The 20,709-nt window shown below is 45.5% G+C and overlaps 1 protein-coding gene across 1 annotated transcript in view; it reads right to left on the bottom strand.

Moving 5' to 3' along the window:
- Positions 1-14,455, bottom strand: part of slc35f1 (solute carrier family 35 member F1) — a 51,373-nt gene extending 36,918 nt beyond the window's left edge. The window contains exon 1 of the mRNA XM_063001486.1: positions 14,248-14,455. Within this exon, the coding sequence (XP_062857556.1) occupies positions 14,248-14,366 (119 nt within the window). The 5' untranslated portion in view covers positions 14,367-14,455. The remainder of the gene's footprint in view (positions 1-14,247) is intronic.
- Positions 14,456-20,709: the final 6,254 nt, after the last annotated feature.

The raw sequence follows: 20,709 nt of genomic DNA, 5'->3' as shown, positions 1-20,709 counted from the left end.
ACAAGACTGTGGCTCACACACACACAAACACACACACAAACACACAAACAAGACTGGCTCACACACAAACACACTCATACAACACACACAAACACATACATGCTCACACACACACAAACACTATGGCTCACATGCACACACAAACACACACACAAACACACATTCACACAAACACACACACACACACTCAAACACACACACATGGACTATGCAGCATTTGTGCACATAATGAGTATTTAATATGTAAAACTACAGTGTAAGTGTACTACTGAAACGTAGTCGAGCTTCAGCAGTTTGACTGATGGCAGGTCCTCAAATACCCCCCCCCCCCCCCCCCCCCAAAAAAAAAACCACGAACACATCAAACTTTCATCAGCCGTTCGAGCGTGTGCATTAAAAAAGAACCGAAGGGATCCAAAGAGGGACTAAACCCCCCCCCAGAAATATAATTATCCACACGTATATCATTAAATCTCTACCTCTAATGAGCCACGACCGGATCTGATGAACACCACGTGAGCTGGAGAGCATCTCAGAAGAAAGAATCACGTCCTCAAAGCACCTCCAGGCTCTTCTGATGATTCTGATGATCTGTTTTAAGTCTCGACTTCCCAGTTCTGCAGCCCAGCAGAGCAAACCAACATTTCTAAACTGAATTATAGAAACTTGTTTAACTTCTTTACAGTTAATTATCTTGTGCAGGGGTTCCAGTCCCCCCAGGAGTTCCCTGTAGTGGTGAACCGGACTACACAGAGAATCCGGACCCTGTTATGTGAGATTCGAACCGTAGGGAGTGAAGTTGTCGAGTTGGAAGGGATCTTCAGACTGTAGGGAGCCGTGAACACGCCACAGAGTCGCCGTACGTCCATCATTACACACACAGTCTGATACACGGCCCAGATTCATAATAATAATGGATAATGGAGATCAGTGCGTGACTCTCCGTGCGCGATACAGATCTCCGTATGAACTCGCCAGGAGAAGGTGAAAAGAAGCGGTTGGTGCTTGTTACAGCTCTCCTGGAGGTGAAATATAATCTGGGAATTGGATACGACCAGATTATCTGTGGACAAAAATATGTAGACGTCCTGTTCTAAAACCACCGGCCTGAATTTTACAAGATATTAAAGTGTGTCTGTGGGAATTTGTGCCCGTTAAGGCACCGATGTGGAACTATACCAGACGTTATTATTAGTTGTATATGCTGTAGGCGTGGGGTTGAATAAGGGGATTGGTTTCCTCAGTGATGGATAAAGGACACGAGGTTCTGAGGTGTGACTGACAGGCTCAGACAGCCGTTATTCTTTCATATTACACCTCATTTCCTGCTCCAGTGGCTGTGATTTCCTTCAGACAGGAGAGTGGCATTTCACACCCGGGTACTCCACACACACACACACACACACACACACACACACACACACACACATTTTATTATTTCTTTGTATTATTGATCAGCACAGGCAGCAATTCGACTGTTCTCCAGTACTGAGAAGAAAACGATCCTCACTGAGCTAAAATCTTTCAACTTTATAATAATGCATTTAAACACTCACTGTCCATTTTATCAGCTCCACTTACCATATAGAAGCACTTTGTAGTTCTACAATTACTGACTGTAGTCCATCTGTTTCTCTGCATGCTTTGTTAGCTCCTTTCACCCTGTTCTTCAATGGTCAGGACCCCCACAGAGCAGGTATTATTTAGGTGGTGGATGATTCTCAGCACTGCAGTGACACTGACATGGTGGTGATGTGTTAGTGTGTGTTGTGCTGGTATGAGTGGATCAGACACAGCAGCGCTGCTGGAGTTTTTAAACACCGCACTGTCACTTTACATCTACAAGGTGGACCGACTAGGTAGGAGTGTCTAATAGAGTGGACAGTGAGTGGACACGGTGTTTAAAAACTCAACCAGCACAACACACACTAACACACCACCACCATGTCAGTGTCACTGCAGTGCTGAGAATCATCCACCACCTAAATAATACCTGCTCTGTGGGGGTCCTGACCATTGAAGAACAGGGTGAAGCATGCTAACAGGAGCTAACAAAGCATGCAGAGAAACAGATGGACTACAGTCAGTAATTGTAGAACTACAAAGTGCTTCTATATGGTAAGTGGAGCTGATAAAATGGACAGTGAGTGTAGAAACAGTTGTACCCAAGCTTTTTTTGTTCCTGGCAAGTGCAGTGTTTCTGATCCCTGAATATGGTCACCTTATATCTTCCTTTTTCTTCCAGTTTAGTCATACCCAGTTCCTCTTCCTCTGCTGGAGACCCCGATGGTGTACGTGGAGGGTATATTCTCCTGACACGCCCTCCCTCCGACGCAACCCCTTCTTATCCCCCCGTACTTCGGTAGGTCGGTCTCGCTCACGGAGAGTCATGCGCTGATCTCCACGTTCCTCCACTTCTGTAACCAGGGTCCTTACACAGCCTCGAAGACCCCGCCCACTTTTTAGTCCCGTCTTTTCCCACCCAGCAGACTAGTGGACGATTTTGTCTGCTGCACTGTCTGCACTGACAATCGTGCCCGCTAGGGGCGCCCAGCCAACCGGTACAGCTTTTACATCATTGTTATCGGCATTTAAGTCTAGGTTAATTTTTAAAATGACAAATAACTCCATTTAAAAGAAGTTCACAACATAATAAGGTGCACAATTTTACTCTTACGTCCTAACCGTCGCGTGAGTGAAGGATTAGCGTTTAGCAAGTACAAATCTCGCTGTAGAGTGTAACTGCCTGATTAGCATGCGTACGCCACTAAAACTCTCACATCTTGAATCTTGAAAGGCTTTTCTGGCGCGTTAGCGTGAGTGTCAGCAGCGTCTCGGCGCCGCTGTATTCTCCCTCATCTGCATCACCGGCACGTCTGCGTGCGCTGACAGAAACCGCGCTCGCTCTGTAGCATCTAAGAGAGGTCCTTTAAACCCGGCCAAGAGACGATCCGACTCGCTAATGATGCTAAAAATGATCTGACGCCCCGGCGGCCTGCGGTGACCTCACACACGCCGAGACCCAAATAGAGGCGTGATCAATTTCATATAGACCTCAATCCATCCCAGTTCACTCACTGAGTAAAGTCAGAATTTTAAGGAAATTGGGTCTGTGTGAAAACCCAGTGATCTCTGTACACAGACGCATTTCCCGCCATCCTACACTCCCGAGAAGAGGGCGTGTCTAAATCCTTAGATCTCTTAAAATGCTCCTACTGAGGCGCCTTAATTCTGAGTGATGATCTGACTGAATGACGAGGGAGCGTCCGACGCCTCCTCAGCGCTGAAGATCAATCCCAGCATTCATTGCGGCACGACTTTTCTCACATAAAACTACAAACATGGTGGATGTATATAACACGGAGCAACCAACAGAGTTCCTTTCACATGTAAATAAATTCTCATTGATGTGTAATCTGTATAAAGGTGTATATAATAAAGAGGACACGCCCATCAATATACTGATGTATTTACAGCGGTACATTGAAACTGGATGTCAGTCGGTTCTGGGAGTTTCGAGGTATTTTTTCCCATAAGGATGTTTGGAGAACCTGTTAATGCGTCCATGGTCCCGTGGAGCTGCAGATATTTTCAGTCTCATGTAAAATAATGAGGTTGTTTTTGACACTTAAACACTGAAAATAACACAAATATAATATAAACACACTGAAATACAATTACTAACAGTTACACAATTCAATAAAAATACAATAAAAGCTGCACTTTAGTTTTACTTCTTTATTGTTTCCTGACGCTTCTTAATGGTGTAGATGCTTGATGTTGGAATACCGTATTCCCTTCAGCACCGGCGCATTCACATGAGAAGTGACAAAACCGCTTTTATGCTGCTATGAAGTGTGACGGTGGTGCACAAAACTCACCGTGACTTATTGTAGTAAAACAGCGAGTGAGAAATGTGATTAGTGGAGGAACTTATGAGCGGTAATAATGAAGAGAAGTTCAGTGTCCAAGTCCAACCCCAGTTATCCCAAACTAACCAGAGTTACCCCGAAAACTAAAGTATAAGAATAAAATCCATCTGGGCAGAAAGAGATTATGGTAAACAACTCACAGAGAGTGTGTCCACCAGCGCCACCACGTCACATTCGTGTTTATAGATGCGGTATGTAGTTTTGTAGATGCAAAGCACCTCATGTAACTCAATCACCCACCATTAGTGGCCTCAAGGGGGAACCGTGAGCATCAGTTAGTTTTTCTGTGCTTCGTATCAGTGGCAGTGTTGAAAAACAAACTATTTTTTTTAGCTAATTATAATTATTAATAAAAAAAAGAATCACGACGAGATCACGTCGATCCACAGGAGAGGTTGTTGGTTCGTATCTGCTCTGGTCGATAATCAGTCGACAGTCAGTTTCACTTCTAAAAGATCTTTTTTATTTTTAAACTTTGTCGTCAAACCCCAGCAAACAAGATCACGATTGATACGAGCTGCCCCCATGGTCTGCGTGGTCCTGACCCACCGGTCTTGAACCCTGTGGTCCTGACCCCCTGGTCTTGACCATGGTCCTGACCCCTATGATAGATCTACTGTAAGATTTCATTCATGCTTTAGGTTCCAGCGTTCACAATCCCACCAGAAGATGAGGGTTTTTTTTTTGGAGAATCGTCGCCTCACAAATGCGGCTATTCATGCCCCAAACGAGTCTTTACTGAGTCATCGGGGGCGAGGAGCCGAAACTGTGCTCGTTCTGTCTTTACTCCGTTTCCTGTCCCTTAATCCTCCGCTCATTATAATTCCTCTCAAGCGTTTCCCGTCTCGTTTCGTCCTCCATTCTTGTTCATTGTTTTTTACTTTACGCGTCTTCAATACGTCCATTATCTCCTCACAGATATTCGGAAACAGGTCGACACCCTCGGCGGTTGTTCCGATGCTTTGACCCACTTAGCCGAACCCGGGCCTCATTAGCAGCTCGCCGCTGGTTTACGCAGGCGTTTCGACCGGGACGCCGCCGCTAATAAAGGAAAGCTAATCAGCTGAGAGTAACTGTGAGGTCCGAGGTCCCACCAGTAAGCGAATTAAATCACGCCGAGCAAGAACCGTACCTGTTTACTTCCTCCACAGACCTTCTTCGGGGGTCTTCTTGGGGTTCTCACAGGAGGTATGGAAGCTTCATGGGTTCTTTAGGGAGGGTTCAGAAAAAGCTGAGAAAAATAAAAGCTGGATGTGACTGTAATAAAATGTACAAAGCCCGTTTCCAGAAGAGTTGGGACGTTTAGTAAAGAGCAGTAAAAAGAAGAATCTGTGATGTTCATTCTCTCAAATCTTTCACTGATCAACTTCATTATCGTTTGCAAAGAGAAGCACGTTTAGAATTTGATGCCACTCCGTAAAAGTCGGGACGGGGGCGTGTTCCCTGTGTTCCCCTCTGTGCTCCATCAGCATTCCTATTCATTTCACTTTTTAATGTGTGTGGAACTGAGGACACTAATGGTTGCAGGTTTGCGGGAGACAGATCTGGACTGCAGGCAGGCCGGTCCAGCACACGCACTCTGTGTCTATAAAGTGTGCAGAACGAGGCGTGGAATCGTCCTGCTGAAATAATTACAGACTTCCCGAGAAAAGACGTCGCCTTGATGGCAGCGTGTTTCTCTAAGATCCCAAAATACGCCTCAGCATCAGTGGTACCTTCACACATGTGCAGATGGGCACTGATGCCCCCCATACCATCACGCATGTTTGCTTTCGCACCTTTCACTGATAACAGTCTGGATGGTTCTTTTCATCTTTGGTACAGAGAACTCTAGCTGAACCGTGCACTCATCTGACCACAGCACACGTGCCCACTGTCTTTCGGTCCATCTGAGATGAGCTCAGGCCCGGAGAACCCGACAATGTCTCTCTTTGTGTAATAGAGTTTCAGGTTGCATTTCGTGATGCAGCGGTGGACTGTGTTACGTGACAACGGTGTTCTGAAGCACTCCTGAGCGCATGTGGTTATATTTATCACAGCAGCATGATGGCACAAAGCTCACTCACATACAGTACTGGGTCGTAACACCATGACTGTGGGAATTCAGTCAACGTTGCCTGTAGTCGCAACCCCTGACGTCTGCAGCTCAAAATGTCAGTCGGACGAACAGTCGCCATGCCAACGAGTGCCTTACTAGTTCATTAACAATGTTGAGCATTATGTTTGGCCTGAGATAGGTCAGGTGGTTGTAGTTTCATATCATCTGCATTGTTTATATCTACAATCTATATTTTATAGACAGGACGCCAGTCCATCACAAAGCACACACACACACACACACTGCACGACTGCATGTCTTTGGACACACAGACACAAGGAAGACCCGGGCCGCTCCACGTGGGATTCGAACCCAGGACCTTCCTGCTGTGAGACGACAGTGCTACCCACCGCTACCAGACACCCAGCGCCTCTCGTCTCGGCGCCAAACAATGAATATACAGGATGGCATACGGTTCACACCCATAAACAGTCCTTAATAATCTCGCCCCATATTACGTCCTAGTAAAGTAATCCATCACTGCCTGACAAACACAGAAGCCCCATTGGGCTCGTTCAGGCACGGGACACTACAGGCATTAAGCGAAACATCAAAGTGTGTGTGTTGGTGAACTGAATTACCCTCCGAGCGCTGGAGAGGGGTTCAATAGGCCCTCTCCCATCAATGCCGTGATTATGCGCCGACGTTCCTTCGCTTTACGTCACTTTTTTGGCGGGCACAGAGACGCCGCTGTGTGAAGAAGTGCCGCCGAAGGACATTTAGCTTTCTCATCGTCGTTTTATTCCAGTCCTCATGTTTCCCCCACGACAGGATTTACTACAGTTCCAAACTTTTATGTTTCTGTACATCATGGAAGCTTAGGACGTGTTTATATTTCTTGTTTGGTTCTCTTGGTCCAGACCAAACGAGAAAATGATCCATCGGTACATTTTAGTCCAAAATATCCAACCAAAATAAGCAACGTGTTTCCGTTATTTTGTCCTGTTCTTCCTGCAAACACAGCTTAAGGTGTGAAACAGTATGGGGTTAATTCTCCACACGTCCTCTATCGGGGACAGGTCAGGACTGCAGGCAGGCCAGTCTAGTACCTGTACCCCCTTCGTCCTCATACCATGACCCTAGTACTGACAAATTTTTGCTTCTGGCCCCATAGTCCCAGGTGCCACTGTTTGCACTGATTAGTTTGTGAAAATAAATAAATAAATCATGTGGTCTTGAATTGATTGGTTGGTTGATTGATTCATTATTTTATTGATCCCCAAAATTGCAGTGTTTCAGCAGTGATTCACATCATCACTAACACATCAATACAGTGCACACAGTGCACAGATAGACTAAATGTAGTTTATATTAAATAAAATTAAATAAAAAAGGAATAAAAATAATAAAATAACATAAAAATCTAAAGGACTGAAGATAAAAATGTGAGATTTAAACCGACGCTCTGCACCGTCTCACGCTCCACGCTGTTATGAATCTCATTCCGTCTGTTTCTTCTATTTATAACCGGCAGCTTTTCCTCAAACTTCAAAGGCAAGAAAGGTATGAAAAGCATTTATTTGATTATTTTTGAGAAGATTTTCACACATCCCACACACAGAACGTGTTATTCACACCTTTTCTTGAAAGACGCCACCTGCTTCAGGCAGGACAGAATATTAATACAATTCTATAATCTTGTCGACGCTGACGTGAAAACTGCGGCCGCTGCCGTCCGGTTTGGACGCAGAATGTAATGTAAGAAACCAATTTAGTCATAGCCAGTTCCTCTTCCTCTGCTGGAGACCCCGATGGCGTGTGAGGAGGGTATATTCTCCTGACATGCCCTCCCTTCCGACCCCTTCTTATTCGCCCGTACTTCGGTGCATGAGGTCGGTCTCGCACACGAAGAGTTTTTTTAGTTTTTAGTCTGGTCTTTTCCCACCCTGCAGACTAGTTTCCGATTTGTCTGCTGCAGACACTAGGGGGCGCCCAGCCGACCGGTAGCAGAGCCAGAAGAACCTGTTTATATTGTTTATATATGTAACTAATATACAGCTGCTAAAATGCCTAACTAAGGAGGTGGCCAAAATAACAGAAACACAAACATCCACAGCCCACAACAGAGAAAATGCAGACATAGAAAATGGGAAAGTGCAGAAATAAACACAGAAATAAAAACCTGTTGTTTTAATGTGGTCGGCTGCTCAGACCACGTGTTCCAACCAAATTCTTGACAGAAAATTAAAGAAAGGAAACCCAGAACAATCCAGAACAGCAAACGTCCAGCGTTGGTCCGGAAAAGGCCGTCACGAAACCTCGGGGCATGTTGCTCACATCATGAGGGCAGAAGAGTTTCCAGGAAAAGGTAAAAGAGTGCTGGCATCAAGCCTGGCATCACGGTATCAAGAGAAAGCAGGTTGCCAACAAAGGAGCTGGCAAATCAGTGAGGAAGAAACAACGAGGCCACAAAGAGAAACTGGCACGTCAATCATCAGCACCTCCGTGCCCCCTCTGCTGGCCATACGTGGCAATGCAGGAGGACAGGATAACCATACCCTCTGCTGAATTATAGTTTAATTATACTCAAACGATCAACAAATCACAATCAAACCGATGGAGAAATAATCTGTAGGGTTTGTTCGTCGCGCTGACCGACTTCTGCCTCGTTATCTTTAGTTTAATAGACGTGCGGCGACTTTCCCGGCTGCAGAGGTGACGTTTTAATGAGCTCTGCAGCTGAGAAGCAACAATAACCCGGGACTGACGGGGCACTGAGACATCAGACACACCTCGCATTACGAATAATGCTTAACCAAAGGCAGTGGTCGTTAAACGAGCTAATAATCGGGTGTCTACAAATATCTGGCAATATGGTGCCATGTGATCTATATACAGTGTATCACAAAAGTGAGTACACCCCTCACATTTCTGCAAATATTTCATTATATCTTTTCATGGGACAACACTATAGACATGAAACTTGGATATAACTTAGAGTAGTCAGTGTACAGCTTGTATAGCAGTGTAGATTTACTGTCTTCTGAAAATAACTCAACACACAGCCATTAATGTCTAAATAGCTGCAACATAAGTGAGTACACCCCACAGTGAACATGTCCAAATTGTGCCCAAAGTGTCAATATTTTGTGTGACCACCATTATTATCCAGCACTGCCTTAACCCTCCTGGGCATGGAATTCACCAGAGCTGCACAGGTTGCTACTGGAATCCTCTTCCACTCCTCCATGATGACATCACGGAGCTGGTGGATGTTAGACACCTTGAACTCCTCCACCTTCCACTTGAGGATGCGCCACAGGTGCTCAATTGGGTTTAGTCCATCACCTTTACCTTCAGCTTCCTCAGCAAGGCAGTTGTCATCTTGGAGGTTGTGTTTGGGGTCGTTATCCTGTTGGAAAACTGCCATGAGGCCCAGTTTTCGAAGGGAGGGGATCATGCTCTGTTTCAGAATGTCACAGTACATGTTGGAATTCATGTTTCCCTCAATGAACTGCAGCTCCCCAGTGCCAGCAACACTCATGCAGCCCAAGACCATGATGCTACCACCACCATGCTTGACTGTAGGCAAGATACAGTTGTCTTGGTACTTCTCACCAGGGCGCCGCCACACATGCTGGACACCATCTGAGCCAAACAAGTTTATCTTGGTCTCGTCAGACCACAGGGCATTCCAGTAATCCATGTTCTTGGACTGCTTGTCTTCAGCAAACTGTTTGCAGGCTTTCTTGTGCGTCAGCTTCCTTCTGGGATGACGACCATGCAGACCGAGTTGATGCAGTGTGCGGCGTATGGTCTGAGCACTGACAGGCGGACCTCCCACGTCTTCAACCTCTGCAGCAATGCTGGCAGCACTCATGTGTCTATTTTTTAAAGCCAACCTCTGGATATGACGCCGAACACGTGGACTCGACTTCTTTGGTCGACCCTGGCGAAGCCTGTTCCGAGTGGAACCTTTCCTGGAAAACCGCTGTATGACCTTGGCCACCATGCTGTAGCTCAGTTTCAGGGTGTTAGCAATCTTCTTATAGCCCAGGCCATCTTTGTGGAGAGCAACAATTCTATTTCTCACATCCTCAGAGAGTTCTTTGCCATGAGGTGCCATGTTGAATATCCAGTGGCCAGTATGAGAGAATTGTACCCAAAACACCAAATTTAACAGCCCTGCTCCCCATTTACACCTGGGACCTTGACACATGACACCAGGGAGGGACAACGACACATTTGGGCACAATTTGGACATGTTCACTGTGGGGTGTACTCACTTATGTTGCCAGCTATTTAGACATTAATGGCTGTGTGTTGAGTTATTTTCAGAAGACAGTAAATCTACACTGCTATACAAGCTGTACACTGACTACTCTAAGTTATATCCAAGTTTCATGTCTATAGTGTTGTCCCATGAAAAGATATAATGAAATATTTGCAGAAATGTGAGGGGTGTACTCACTTTTGTGATACACTGTATATATATATATACTCCAAACTAATGAGCTCAACAATTATTTGATAATTACCAGCGCTTGGAATCTGAACCCTCCGAGTTCGAATCTCAGCTCTGCTACCGGTCAGCTGGGCGCCCCCTAGCGGCACAAATTCCCACAGACATGCTTAAAACAATACCCAGGTAGCAGGCGAAGAAGGCAGAGAGAACCCGTGACATATAGGGAACCTTCCACCTGAAGCAAATCAACGCTTTTGAGGCAGATTGACAGATCACGCGCAACCGAGCCTCCGTGCTCCACCTGCTGGCCAAACTAGGCAGCGCAGAGGGACACGACTCCAAACACGGAGCAGAACTTTAGGTTCAGGTGAGGAAATTCTAACAGACACACTTCAAAGTCTTGTGAGAAGCTCCACAGCTCAGCTCTGCTACCGGTCAGCTGGGCGCCCCCTAGTGGGCAAAACTGGCCACTAGTCTGCTGGGTGGGAAAAGACGAGACTAAAAAGTGGGCGGGGTCTTCGACCCTGGTTAGTAGTCTGAGGCGCCTGTACAGAAGTGGTGGAACGTGGAGACCAGCGCGTGACTCTACATGTGTGAGACCGACCTCACGCGCCGAGCCACCGAAATACGGGTGAATAAGAAGGGGTCGGTGGAGCGTGCAGGTGTCGGAGGAAGGGCATGTAAGGAGAATATACCCTCCTTGTACATCATCAGGATCTCCAGCAGAGGAAGAGGAACTGGCTACGACTAAACTGGGAGAAAAGTAAGTAATTAACTCAGATGAATGCACATTAAGCTCCAAACGAAACCGTGAGGATCGTTAAAGCCTTGAGAATTTCACAATGGAGACTGAGTACCGATCTTAATTGAAGCTCGCCCCCCCCGCCCCCCGCTAAGCGAGGCGCCGCCGCTCCTTCACTCTGAATTTCTAATTACAGTCAGTGATTGAACAGTCATGCTAAGGTGGAGGTAGAAGGTACCAGCCGAAAAATACCATCACATCATCCACAAGCCTCGGTGTTGGAAACTTTCAGTGTTTAAGCTCAGTATTGCAGCACAGACTAATACTAAACTGTTTTACCACTGCGTTATCCTGGTCAGGGTCACAGTGGGTTGGAGTCACTGGGTGAAAGGCAGGAAACACCCCGGACTGGTCGCCAGTCCATCACAGATACTCAAACATACACTCAGGGTCATTTCTAGTATCTCCAATTATCCTGACTAAAGAGTTTGGACTGTGGGAGGAAACCCACACAGACACGGGGAGAACATGCAAACTCCACACAGAAAGGACCCGGACTGTTCCCACCTGGGAATCGAACCCAGGACCTTCTTGCTGTGAGAAATGCAAGTGTGTCAACAAGGAGCTGGAGAAGAGGGCAGCGAGAAGCCGTAATAAGGAAAAGGAAACCTTCCACCTGAAGAACACTTATGAAGCAGATTGACAGATCACACGCAACCGAGCCTCCGTGCTCCACCTGCTGGCCAAACTAGGCAGCGCAGAGGGACACGACTTCAAACATGGAGCAGAACTTAAGGTTCAGGTGATGCAGATATAAAACCAATCATGTGCTTCCGTTATGCTCTGTGGGAACAGTTTGGGGAAGGTCCTTTTTTGCTTCAGCGTGACTGCACCCCGTGGACAAACCGAGATCCATGATGACCTGGAAGCGATTCTGTGATAATGCCCATGTCCACATATTTTTGGGGCATATTGAGAATAAAAATAGCGCTCTGTGGAACACATCAGATCTATAAATCAGTCCAAGATGTTCCTCTGATTAACACTAAAGCTTTATCGATTAGAACCAGGATGTGGCTTCAATTACTGACTGTACGGTGTCGTCGTCACACAAAAGATCGACCACAGATCCCAGAACGAGGACAAAAGGAACCTCGGTCGAGTGTGTAAGCGAAACAAAAGATCTACAACCATCGAAACACCACCTCCATCTTCTACTCTACAACATACACTACAGGGACAAAAGTATTCGGACACGCCTTCTAATTACTCAATTCATGTGCTTCAGCCATGACCATTGCTAACAGGTATGTTAACGGAAATGATGCTTCCAACCTTGCAGCAACAGTTGAAGTAAGGCCCTCGGAAGGAAGGTTCCTCCACAGAGCTTTGACCTCAACAGCTCTGGAATGAACCGCAACATCAGCTGATCAATCAGTGCTGGTCATACAAACGCTCTTATGTAGTACTAAATGGGTACAAATTCCCACAGACAAACTTCAAAGTCTTGTGAGAAGCTTCTCATAAGATCGGCTGTTGTTCCAGCTGAAAAAATCACATTTTTACAATGAGACGTCCAACAACTAACAAAAAAGTAGCCCCCCCCCCACTTCAGTTTTTAGCCAACCGTGTCCCTGCAGACGCCCGACCGGTCGATAGCACCTCCGAGATTCGGACCCTGAATCCCCAGATCTAAGTAGTAGCGCAGACTAGCGTACTTTACCTCTGCAGAACCCGAGCTCCGCTATTCTCACGTTAAATAACCTCAATGAATCAAATCAGATATGGAAAACATACACGGACACCTGAACCTCAATCGGAAGTTTGTCGGTTTGAATTCCTTCTCTGTCATGCAGTCACTGTTGGGCCCTTGAGCTAACCCTTCTCAGCTCCAGAGGCTCTGACCAATATGCAGATAAAGAATTTCTTTGTATATGTATATATGACAAGTAACGCATTCTGTTCTATTCTTTATAGCACAGCTCTGATAATGCATTCATGATAGATATCATTATGTTGCCCAGTACCATCTTAACACCCAGTACCACTGTATACTGGTAACAGAAGCTGGTTTCGATCACTAAGAAAACATGAGTTTCTATCAGTATTGAGTGTAGGATGACACTCAGATCTTTAAAATTGGGATCATGATTATAAAACGTCTGTCTTCAGGTAGAAAACACTCAGAATGGGTCACCAGTCCAGCACAGGGCACACACTCACACTTAGGGCAATTAATTTTTAGTAGTTACAGTTAGACTGCTAACGTGCCACCCTAATAATTTTAGCCATTTTTGCAGACCCCTTTATCTAAAGCGACTTATATTACAGTTACAGTATATTGACAGTATACAGTCTGAGCAATTGAGAGTTAAGGGCCTTGCTCAAGGGCCCAACAGCAGCAATCTGGTAGTGATGGGGCATGAACCAGCGACCTTCTGATTACTAGGCTTACACCTTAATCACTAGGCTACAGCTTGCCCAAATGGGTAATAATATCACCCATAGATATCAGGGCAAAATAAATGTGTATTTCTACCTCACTTGCAAGAGTAAGAACAATTAAATACTGACCAGTGAACTGTTAATGTCTGGGAGGTTGATCAGGTCACCTAAATATATATTTTAGGTTGGATTTATTTACATTCACGGCATTTAGCAGCCGCCTTTACGCAAAGCGTCTTACAGTACTGTGACAGTGTACTGTCTGTGAAATTGAGGGTTAAGGGCCTTGCTCAAGGGCCCAACAGCAGTGACCTGGTATTGATAGGGCTTGACCCAGAGACCTACTGATTACTGGTCCAGCATCTTAACCGCCAGTCTACAACTGCTGTAGAAATGTATAGTGCATTTATGGTGGATGCTCAATCAAGTGCATGAAACAACCTGTTTTCGTCTGCATGGTCTGGATTGAACTTGACCAGTTCGGAAACCAGTTCGGACCACCACACGTGCATCCAGAAGACGTGCACACCAGTAAGGATGTGAAAACGTGAACAGCATGTGAGTGCAACACATCAGAGAACATCATCAGATCTGTGCGTAAACGCGCTCCTGTGGTTTATCTTACCTGGTGAAGACTCTCCTGATCCTGTGCAGGAGGCTGGGTGATACTGGAGCTGCTGGGTCTGCCGGACTGGGATCTGTGGTGCAGGGAAGCACATGATTGTGCAGCTCGGACTGGATCATCTCTCTCTCTCGGCTGGATGCGCGCAGGAGTCAGAAAGCACGATGCATGGCGACCGCTGCTCCTCTCCGTCGTGAGGAGAGAAAAGACACCGATTAAGATCCAGAGGAGGAGATCCAGGATTAAACAAGTGCAGGGAGGTTGTTTTTGTGCTCCTTTCCGCGTGGGAGTGGGTGTGTGTGAGTGTGTGTGAGTGAACAGATCCAGACTGAATGAGTACTGGTGCTCAGGAACGACGCGCTTGTAATCACAGTTACACCCTGGAACCGCTAGAGGGCGCCAGAAACATCATGTTAAAAATCCGGTCAATACGTGAGGCGGAGACGCCGATAAAAAAAAAAAAACAGAATTTACTTGTAATTTTACGATTAAAGGATTAAAAACAACAAATTAAAAACACAAAGCTGGGGTGGTTTGGTTACATTCATTCTCATAATCACAGTGTAGTCCTGCCTGCCTCCAAACGAGACATTTTTACTGATTTAGACAGCATTCATTCATGCTAAATAACTAGCAACTCACAATACTGGGATTTTAAAGGACAATAGAATTAAGATATTCTTAAAATGTTCCCCTAATCAGTGTTCCCATCAGTAGTGTAAGGGCAGTAATGATTCAGAATGGCAGGGAACACCCCCCTCCCCAATCCGGCAAATTTAGTGCCCGCCAATGGTTACTTCATGGCTATGGCCTTGCACTGACTGATACACCCCACCATACACACCTTAAATTCCTCACCTGACAGGTTAAACAGTATTAATACAAGATAAAGGTATTATATTTATTATAAAATGTTAAAAAACAATATTAATATTATATAAATATTATAAAATATAAAAAACGAGGTACATGGCCACTCAGGTAAACCACACTAGCACACCAGAGCTGATATTTCGAACTTGTCGCTTCGAAACTCAGCTCTGCCACCCGGCTACATGAACAACGATTGGCTTGTTGCTCAGGGTGGGAAAAGCTGCACTGGGGCCCATGGCAGGTGGGGGGGCCTCCACGACATGAACTCAACCACCCACCTCACTAACCCCCCCCATTGGCTGCACATATTATGCATGTATTATGGCAAGCCAAACAGGAAATATATAGCAAACACTGATATATATGGAACACGTAGGGGGCGTGTGTTAGCTTCGTTCTCCTTAATCAGAGTAGGGATCGACATCGGTAGAGAGGAAGCGTAATAGAGTCGGGCAATTGAACACGCTTAAGTTGGGAGAAAAAAAAATGTAGAAATGTAGACACCTAGTAGTTTTAAATTAGATTTTAAAGATTATGAGTAGGTGAGCGCTTTATAGGTTCTGCATTAGAAACCTGTTCTACTAAAGGTAAATTCATGGCATGGCGGCTTGGTGAGTAGCACTGTCGCCTCACAGCAAGAAGGGCCTGGGTTCGATTTCCAAGCTGGGCGGCCAGGGTCCTTTCTGTGTGGAGTTTGCATGTTCTCCCTGTATCCACTCGGGTTTCCTCCCACAGTCCAAACACATGGTCAGGTCAATTGAAGATACATTTCTCCCACAGTATAAAGACGATAAATTATGGGTAATCTGTAACTACCTGTCATGTCATGAATGGAACCAAAGTGGAAAACATCACCTTCAAATCCTAATAATCAAACAAACAAACTGCTCCAGCATGGCTGTACCCGTGTGCACCAGGACAGGTCCATAAAGACACGCTTCGATGAAGTTTGGTGTAAAAGAATGCCAGTGGCTCATTAAACAGCTGGGATGAATCGGGACGCCACAGCACAGCGAACCAGGTCTTCTCATCCAGCATCAGTGTCACGTTTCTCACAGACACCCCAAAGAGGCAAATCCACATCGATGTTCAACAAGCTCACGCTCAGGTGTCCACATACTTTTGAGCAAACAGTGTACGTTGTTTAACAAAGCACACAAAGAACAGGTCTGTGTGTTTCAGCCAGTCTGGAGCTTTAATTGAAGGTCATGTGGCGGTTATGAAGGTTGTTCTCACCGAGCTGGGGCATCATCCGCCTCTCAGTTGCCATGGAAACACACATGCTTGCATCACGGTTTAACCCATGCAATATTAGTTCCAGCTGACCTGGAGGAACCTGCGTATACTATGCGAGGTGTGTTATATTTCTGCATACCGAGCTCCACACACTCGATTTTGAATACACGATATTGAGCGGACGTGATAAGGTGTGCAATCGCTCACTCTGCCGGGGGCGATACACACACCGTGGAGTGATTTTCCTAGTATATAAGTGGTCTCATCAACACACACACACACACACAAAGCAAACAGTGCTGGTGTGTGTTATGCTCGATACACACGTTCCTCCCTCGTGATTTCTTTGTTGTATTGATTTCTGTGCTGAAGCAGTTCTGCCTTTCATCCGCCTGAAGATGATGTGTTCAGCTTTCTAATGAACCTGAGTTCACCTCAAACCCTCAATCTTACCCTGACATGAAGAGGAAAAGACGGAAAGTGTGAACAAACGTGCACTCTCACCTAATCTGTAGGTAAACTTAAGAGAATATACACCGATCAGCCATAACATTAGAACCACCTCCTTGTTTCTACACTCACTGTCCATTTTATCAGCTCCACTTACCATATAGAAGCACTTTGTAGTTCTACAATTACTGACTGTAGTCCATCTGTTTCTCTGCATGCTTTGTTACCCCCTTTCATGCTGTTCTTCAATGGTCAGGACCCCCATAGGACCACCACAGAGCAGGTATTATTTAGATGGTGGATGATTCTCAGCACTGCAGTGACACTGACATGGTGCTGGTGTGTTAGTGTGTGTTGTGCTGGTATGAGTGGATCAGACACAGCAGTGCTGCTGGAGTTTTTAAACACCTTACTGTCACTGCTGGACTGAGAATCGTCCACCAACCAAAAATATCCAGCCAACAGCGCCCCGTGGGCAGCGTCCTGTGAGCACTGATGAAGGTCTAGAAGATGAGCGACTCAAACAGCAGCAGTAGATGAGCAATCGACTCTGACTTTCTACAAGGTGGACCGACTAGGTAGGAGTGTCTAATAGAGTGGACAGTGAGTGGACACGGTGTTTAAAAACTCCAGCAGCGCTGCTGTGTCTGATCCACTCATACCAGCACAACACACACTAACACACCACCACCATGTCAGTGTCACTGCAGTGCTGAGAATCATCCACCACCTGCTCTGTGGGGGTCCTGTGGTGGTCCTGACCATTGAAGAACAGCGTGAAAGGAGGTAACAAAGCATGCAGATAAACAGATGGACTACAGTCAGTAATTGTAAAACTACAAAGTGGTAAGTGGAGCTGATAAAATGGACAGTGAGTGTAGAAACAACGGGGCGAAATAGTTAGCATGTTTTTGGAGCTCCCGGAGAAAACCCACACAGATAGGACCGCAGCTGGGAATCGAACCCAGGACCCTCTTGCTGTGAGGGGACAGTGCTACCCACCAAGCCACTGTGCCACCATATAATCAAACCAAATCATATGAATCAGGGCAGTTGTAGCCTAGTGGTTAAGGTACTGGACTAGTAATCGAAAGGTCGCCGGTTAAAGGCCCACCACTGCCAGTTTGCCACTGTTGGGCCCTTGAGCAAGGCCCTTAATCTTTAATTGCTTAGACTGTACACTGTCACAGTACTGTAAGTCGCTTTGGATGAATGTAAATGAATCCAACCAACAGCTCTGGTTTTGGAATGGGACGTCTAATGGTATAAGCTGATGTTCTTGTTTTCTGCACACTGTTGGCCAGGCAGTGCATGTATATATCTAAAATACTGCATTTGTCAAACAGCTTCAGATAGAATAAGGACACCTGGAGATATTAAGAATAGCTGATAATATTTAAAGCTAATAATCTAAGCTTTCTAAGCTCATTGTTGTGGCAGCAGAGGAAGCAGGGGCTGAGCAGGAGCTTCGTGATGCTGAAGCTCTTCTGCTGCTTATTCCGCCGGGACTAAAAAAAGCAGCTCTCACAGAGCGAGTGCTATAGATAGATCAGTGAATCAATAAAACAGAGTGTTTTCAGGGGGGATTAGAGGAGCGACTTCTTACCTTCATTTGTGTCTGAGCTAATGGGAGCCGGTCGCCGCTCACTGCTGGCTTATAACTGCACCATAAATGTGACATAATACCACATCGGACTGAATAATAGGGTCATTTATTCATTTTTATTTGCCACTTCAGCCAAATCAGGCTCGTCATAGGTCCGTGGCCACTCAAAAACACTCAGCACTTTTGGTCCGATTACTACCAATGTCAAGGGTTCTAGGTTCTAGATTGTAAGGGCTGTGCTTCTGTTATATACAGTAAACCAAGACAAGCATGACACGAGGCTCAAACCACCAAAACCAGAGTGAGTTCATGGGAAATAAATAGAATGCTGACATCCATCAAGTCTGTTGAAACCCTAGCTTTCTCCCTACACAGACACATTTCCCATCATCCTACACTCCAGAGAATAGGGCACATCTAAATCCTTAGATCCCTTGAAATGCTCCTACTGAGGTGCCTTAATTCTGAGTAATAATCTGACTGAAGGACAAAGGCAATACCAGCATTCAGTGCGGCACAACTACAAACGTGGCGGGCATATATAATGCAAGTCACGAGTCTTTAGGCTAGAGTCCGAGTCAAGTCACGAGTCTTTAGGCTAGAGTCCGAGTCAAGTCACGAGTCTTTAGGCTAGAGTCCGAGTCAAGTCACGAGTCTTTAGGCTAGAGTCTGAGTCAAGTCACGAGTCTTTAGACTAGAGTCCGAGTCAAGTCACGAGTCTTTAGACTAGAGTCCGAGTCAAGTCACGAGTCTTTAGACTAGAGTCCGAGTCAAGCCCAGCTGAGTCAACCCTGGAAAAAGGCCTCTCAGGTATGTCAACATACTATCTACAAAACCACCTGTGCCCAAATCCTGGGAAGACACAAATCTGCAGCTTCCACCTCAAAAACAGGGAAGTAAAACGGGAGATTAAAGTAACATGGGACGGCATGAGGCTAGAAAACAATCAGTATTTGTTTCTTTCCAAATGAACGCCTTGCCTCCGGCCATGACCAACCCTGGAATGTCTGGAAAACCCTGAACCGCCTGCGAGTCGGTGAGGGGCGCTGCAAGGCATCCCTGAAGAAATGGAATCTAATACCAGCTGACTCGTGTGTGTGCGGTGAACTCCAATCCATGGAACATCTTATGAGATGCAGTTCTGCTCCACAGTGCACTGCAGAAGACCTGGCCAAACTAAATGCAGCCGCTGTGTTAACCACTGGAAGGACATGATATAGATGACCGCTGGACACGAAGAAGAAGAAATCTGTAAGTTCAGATAAAACTCCCTCCGCGCTCCCTCCGCCAGCCAAACTAGACCCTACTATACTGCAGAAGGGCACGACTACAAACTGGGAACTCTTCTAAACATGCAAAATGGTATCGCAAGCGACTTTTGAAAGGACATTTTGTAGTTGGTACGAGTGACAAGTCAATACGTGTTCATGAATTTCCAAAATCCAGCATAACAGTTCTGATGATATTATTTTGGTCTTTAATTCTCAGAAGTGAAAGAAACAATTTACACATCGTTTAAACGTACAATCGACGGCGTGCTGAATAATAAAACGCTTCTCTGCATCACCGGGCCACTGATCACATGAACGTAACTCATGCAGCTTCATTACCTCCGCCCGGCCGAAAACAAACGAGGAGATAAACATCAGAGCGTCTCCCAGCTTCATTATCACATTCATTTATTCCCAGACAGCAGTCAGAGCTCAGCGTACAGCTCTGGGCTGTTCTGTCTCTGCTGGGAGGATTTGGAAACATCACTGCAGACAGATACTTTACTGTCTGATTAAACGCCAGTGAAGGAATGAACAAGTTACAGATGAAGCTCCATGTTTCAAATGAACATGTGGGTATAAAGGACGAGAGAACATCAGGGTGATCAGGGGGGTGCGTCAGGAGAGAATAAAGTAAGAACGGTAACAAGAGGATAGAACACTGGACACATTAATATTCTGACCGGTGTCAAAGGTCAAGTGGACGGCGTCAAGTATTATGTAAAAATACAGTATTTATTACTTTACTGCATTTGTTGTTTTATTTTCTTAATTGTACAATAATCAGCACAATATTTACTGGTTATTTACATTTACTTTTATCCAAAGCGACCTACAGTACTGTGACAGTATTCTGTCTGATCAATTGAGGGTTAGGGCCTCGCTCAAGGGCCCAACAGAGGCAACCTGGCAGTAGTGGGGCTTGAACCACTATTAATGATGACAACAATAATAATAATAATGATAATATTAATAATAATAATAAACAATAATAATAATAATGACAATAATATTAATAATAATGATCAT

This window comes from Trichomycterus rosablanca, chromosome 9, assembly GCF_030014385.1.
Source record: "Trichomycterus rosablanca isolate fTriRos1 chromosome 9, fTriRos1.hap1, whole genome shotgun sequence".
Lineage (NCBI taxonomy): Eukaryota > Metazoa > Chordata > Actinopteri > Siluriformes > Trichomycteridae > Trichomycterus > Trichomycterus rosablanca.
Note: the sequence above shows the minus strand (reverse complement) of the source record. Positions and strands in the feature narration are given on the sequence as shown.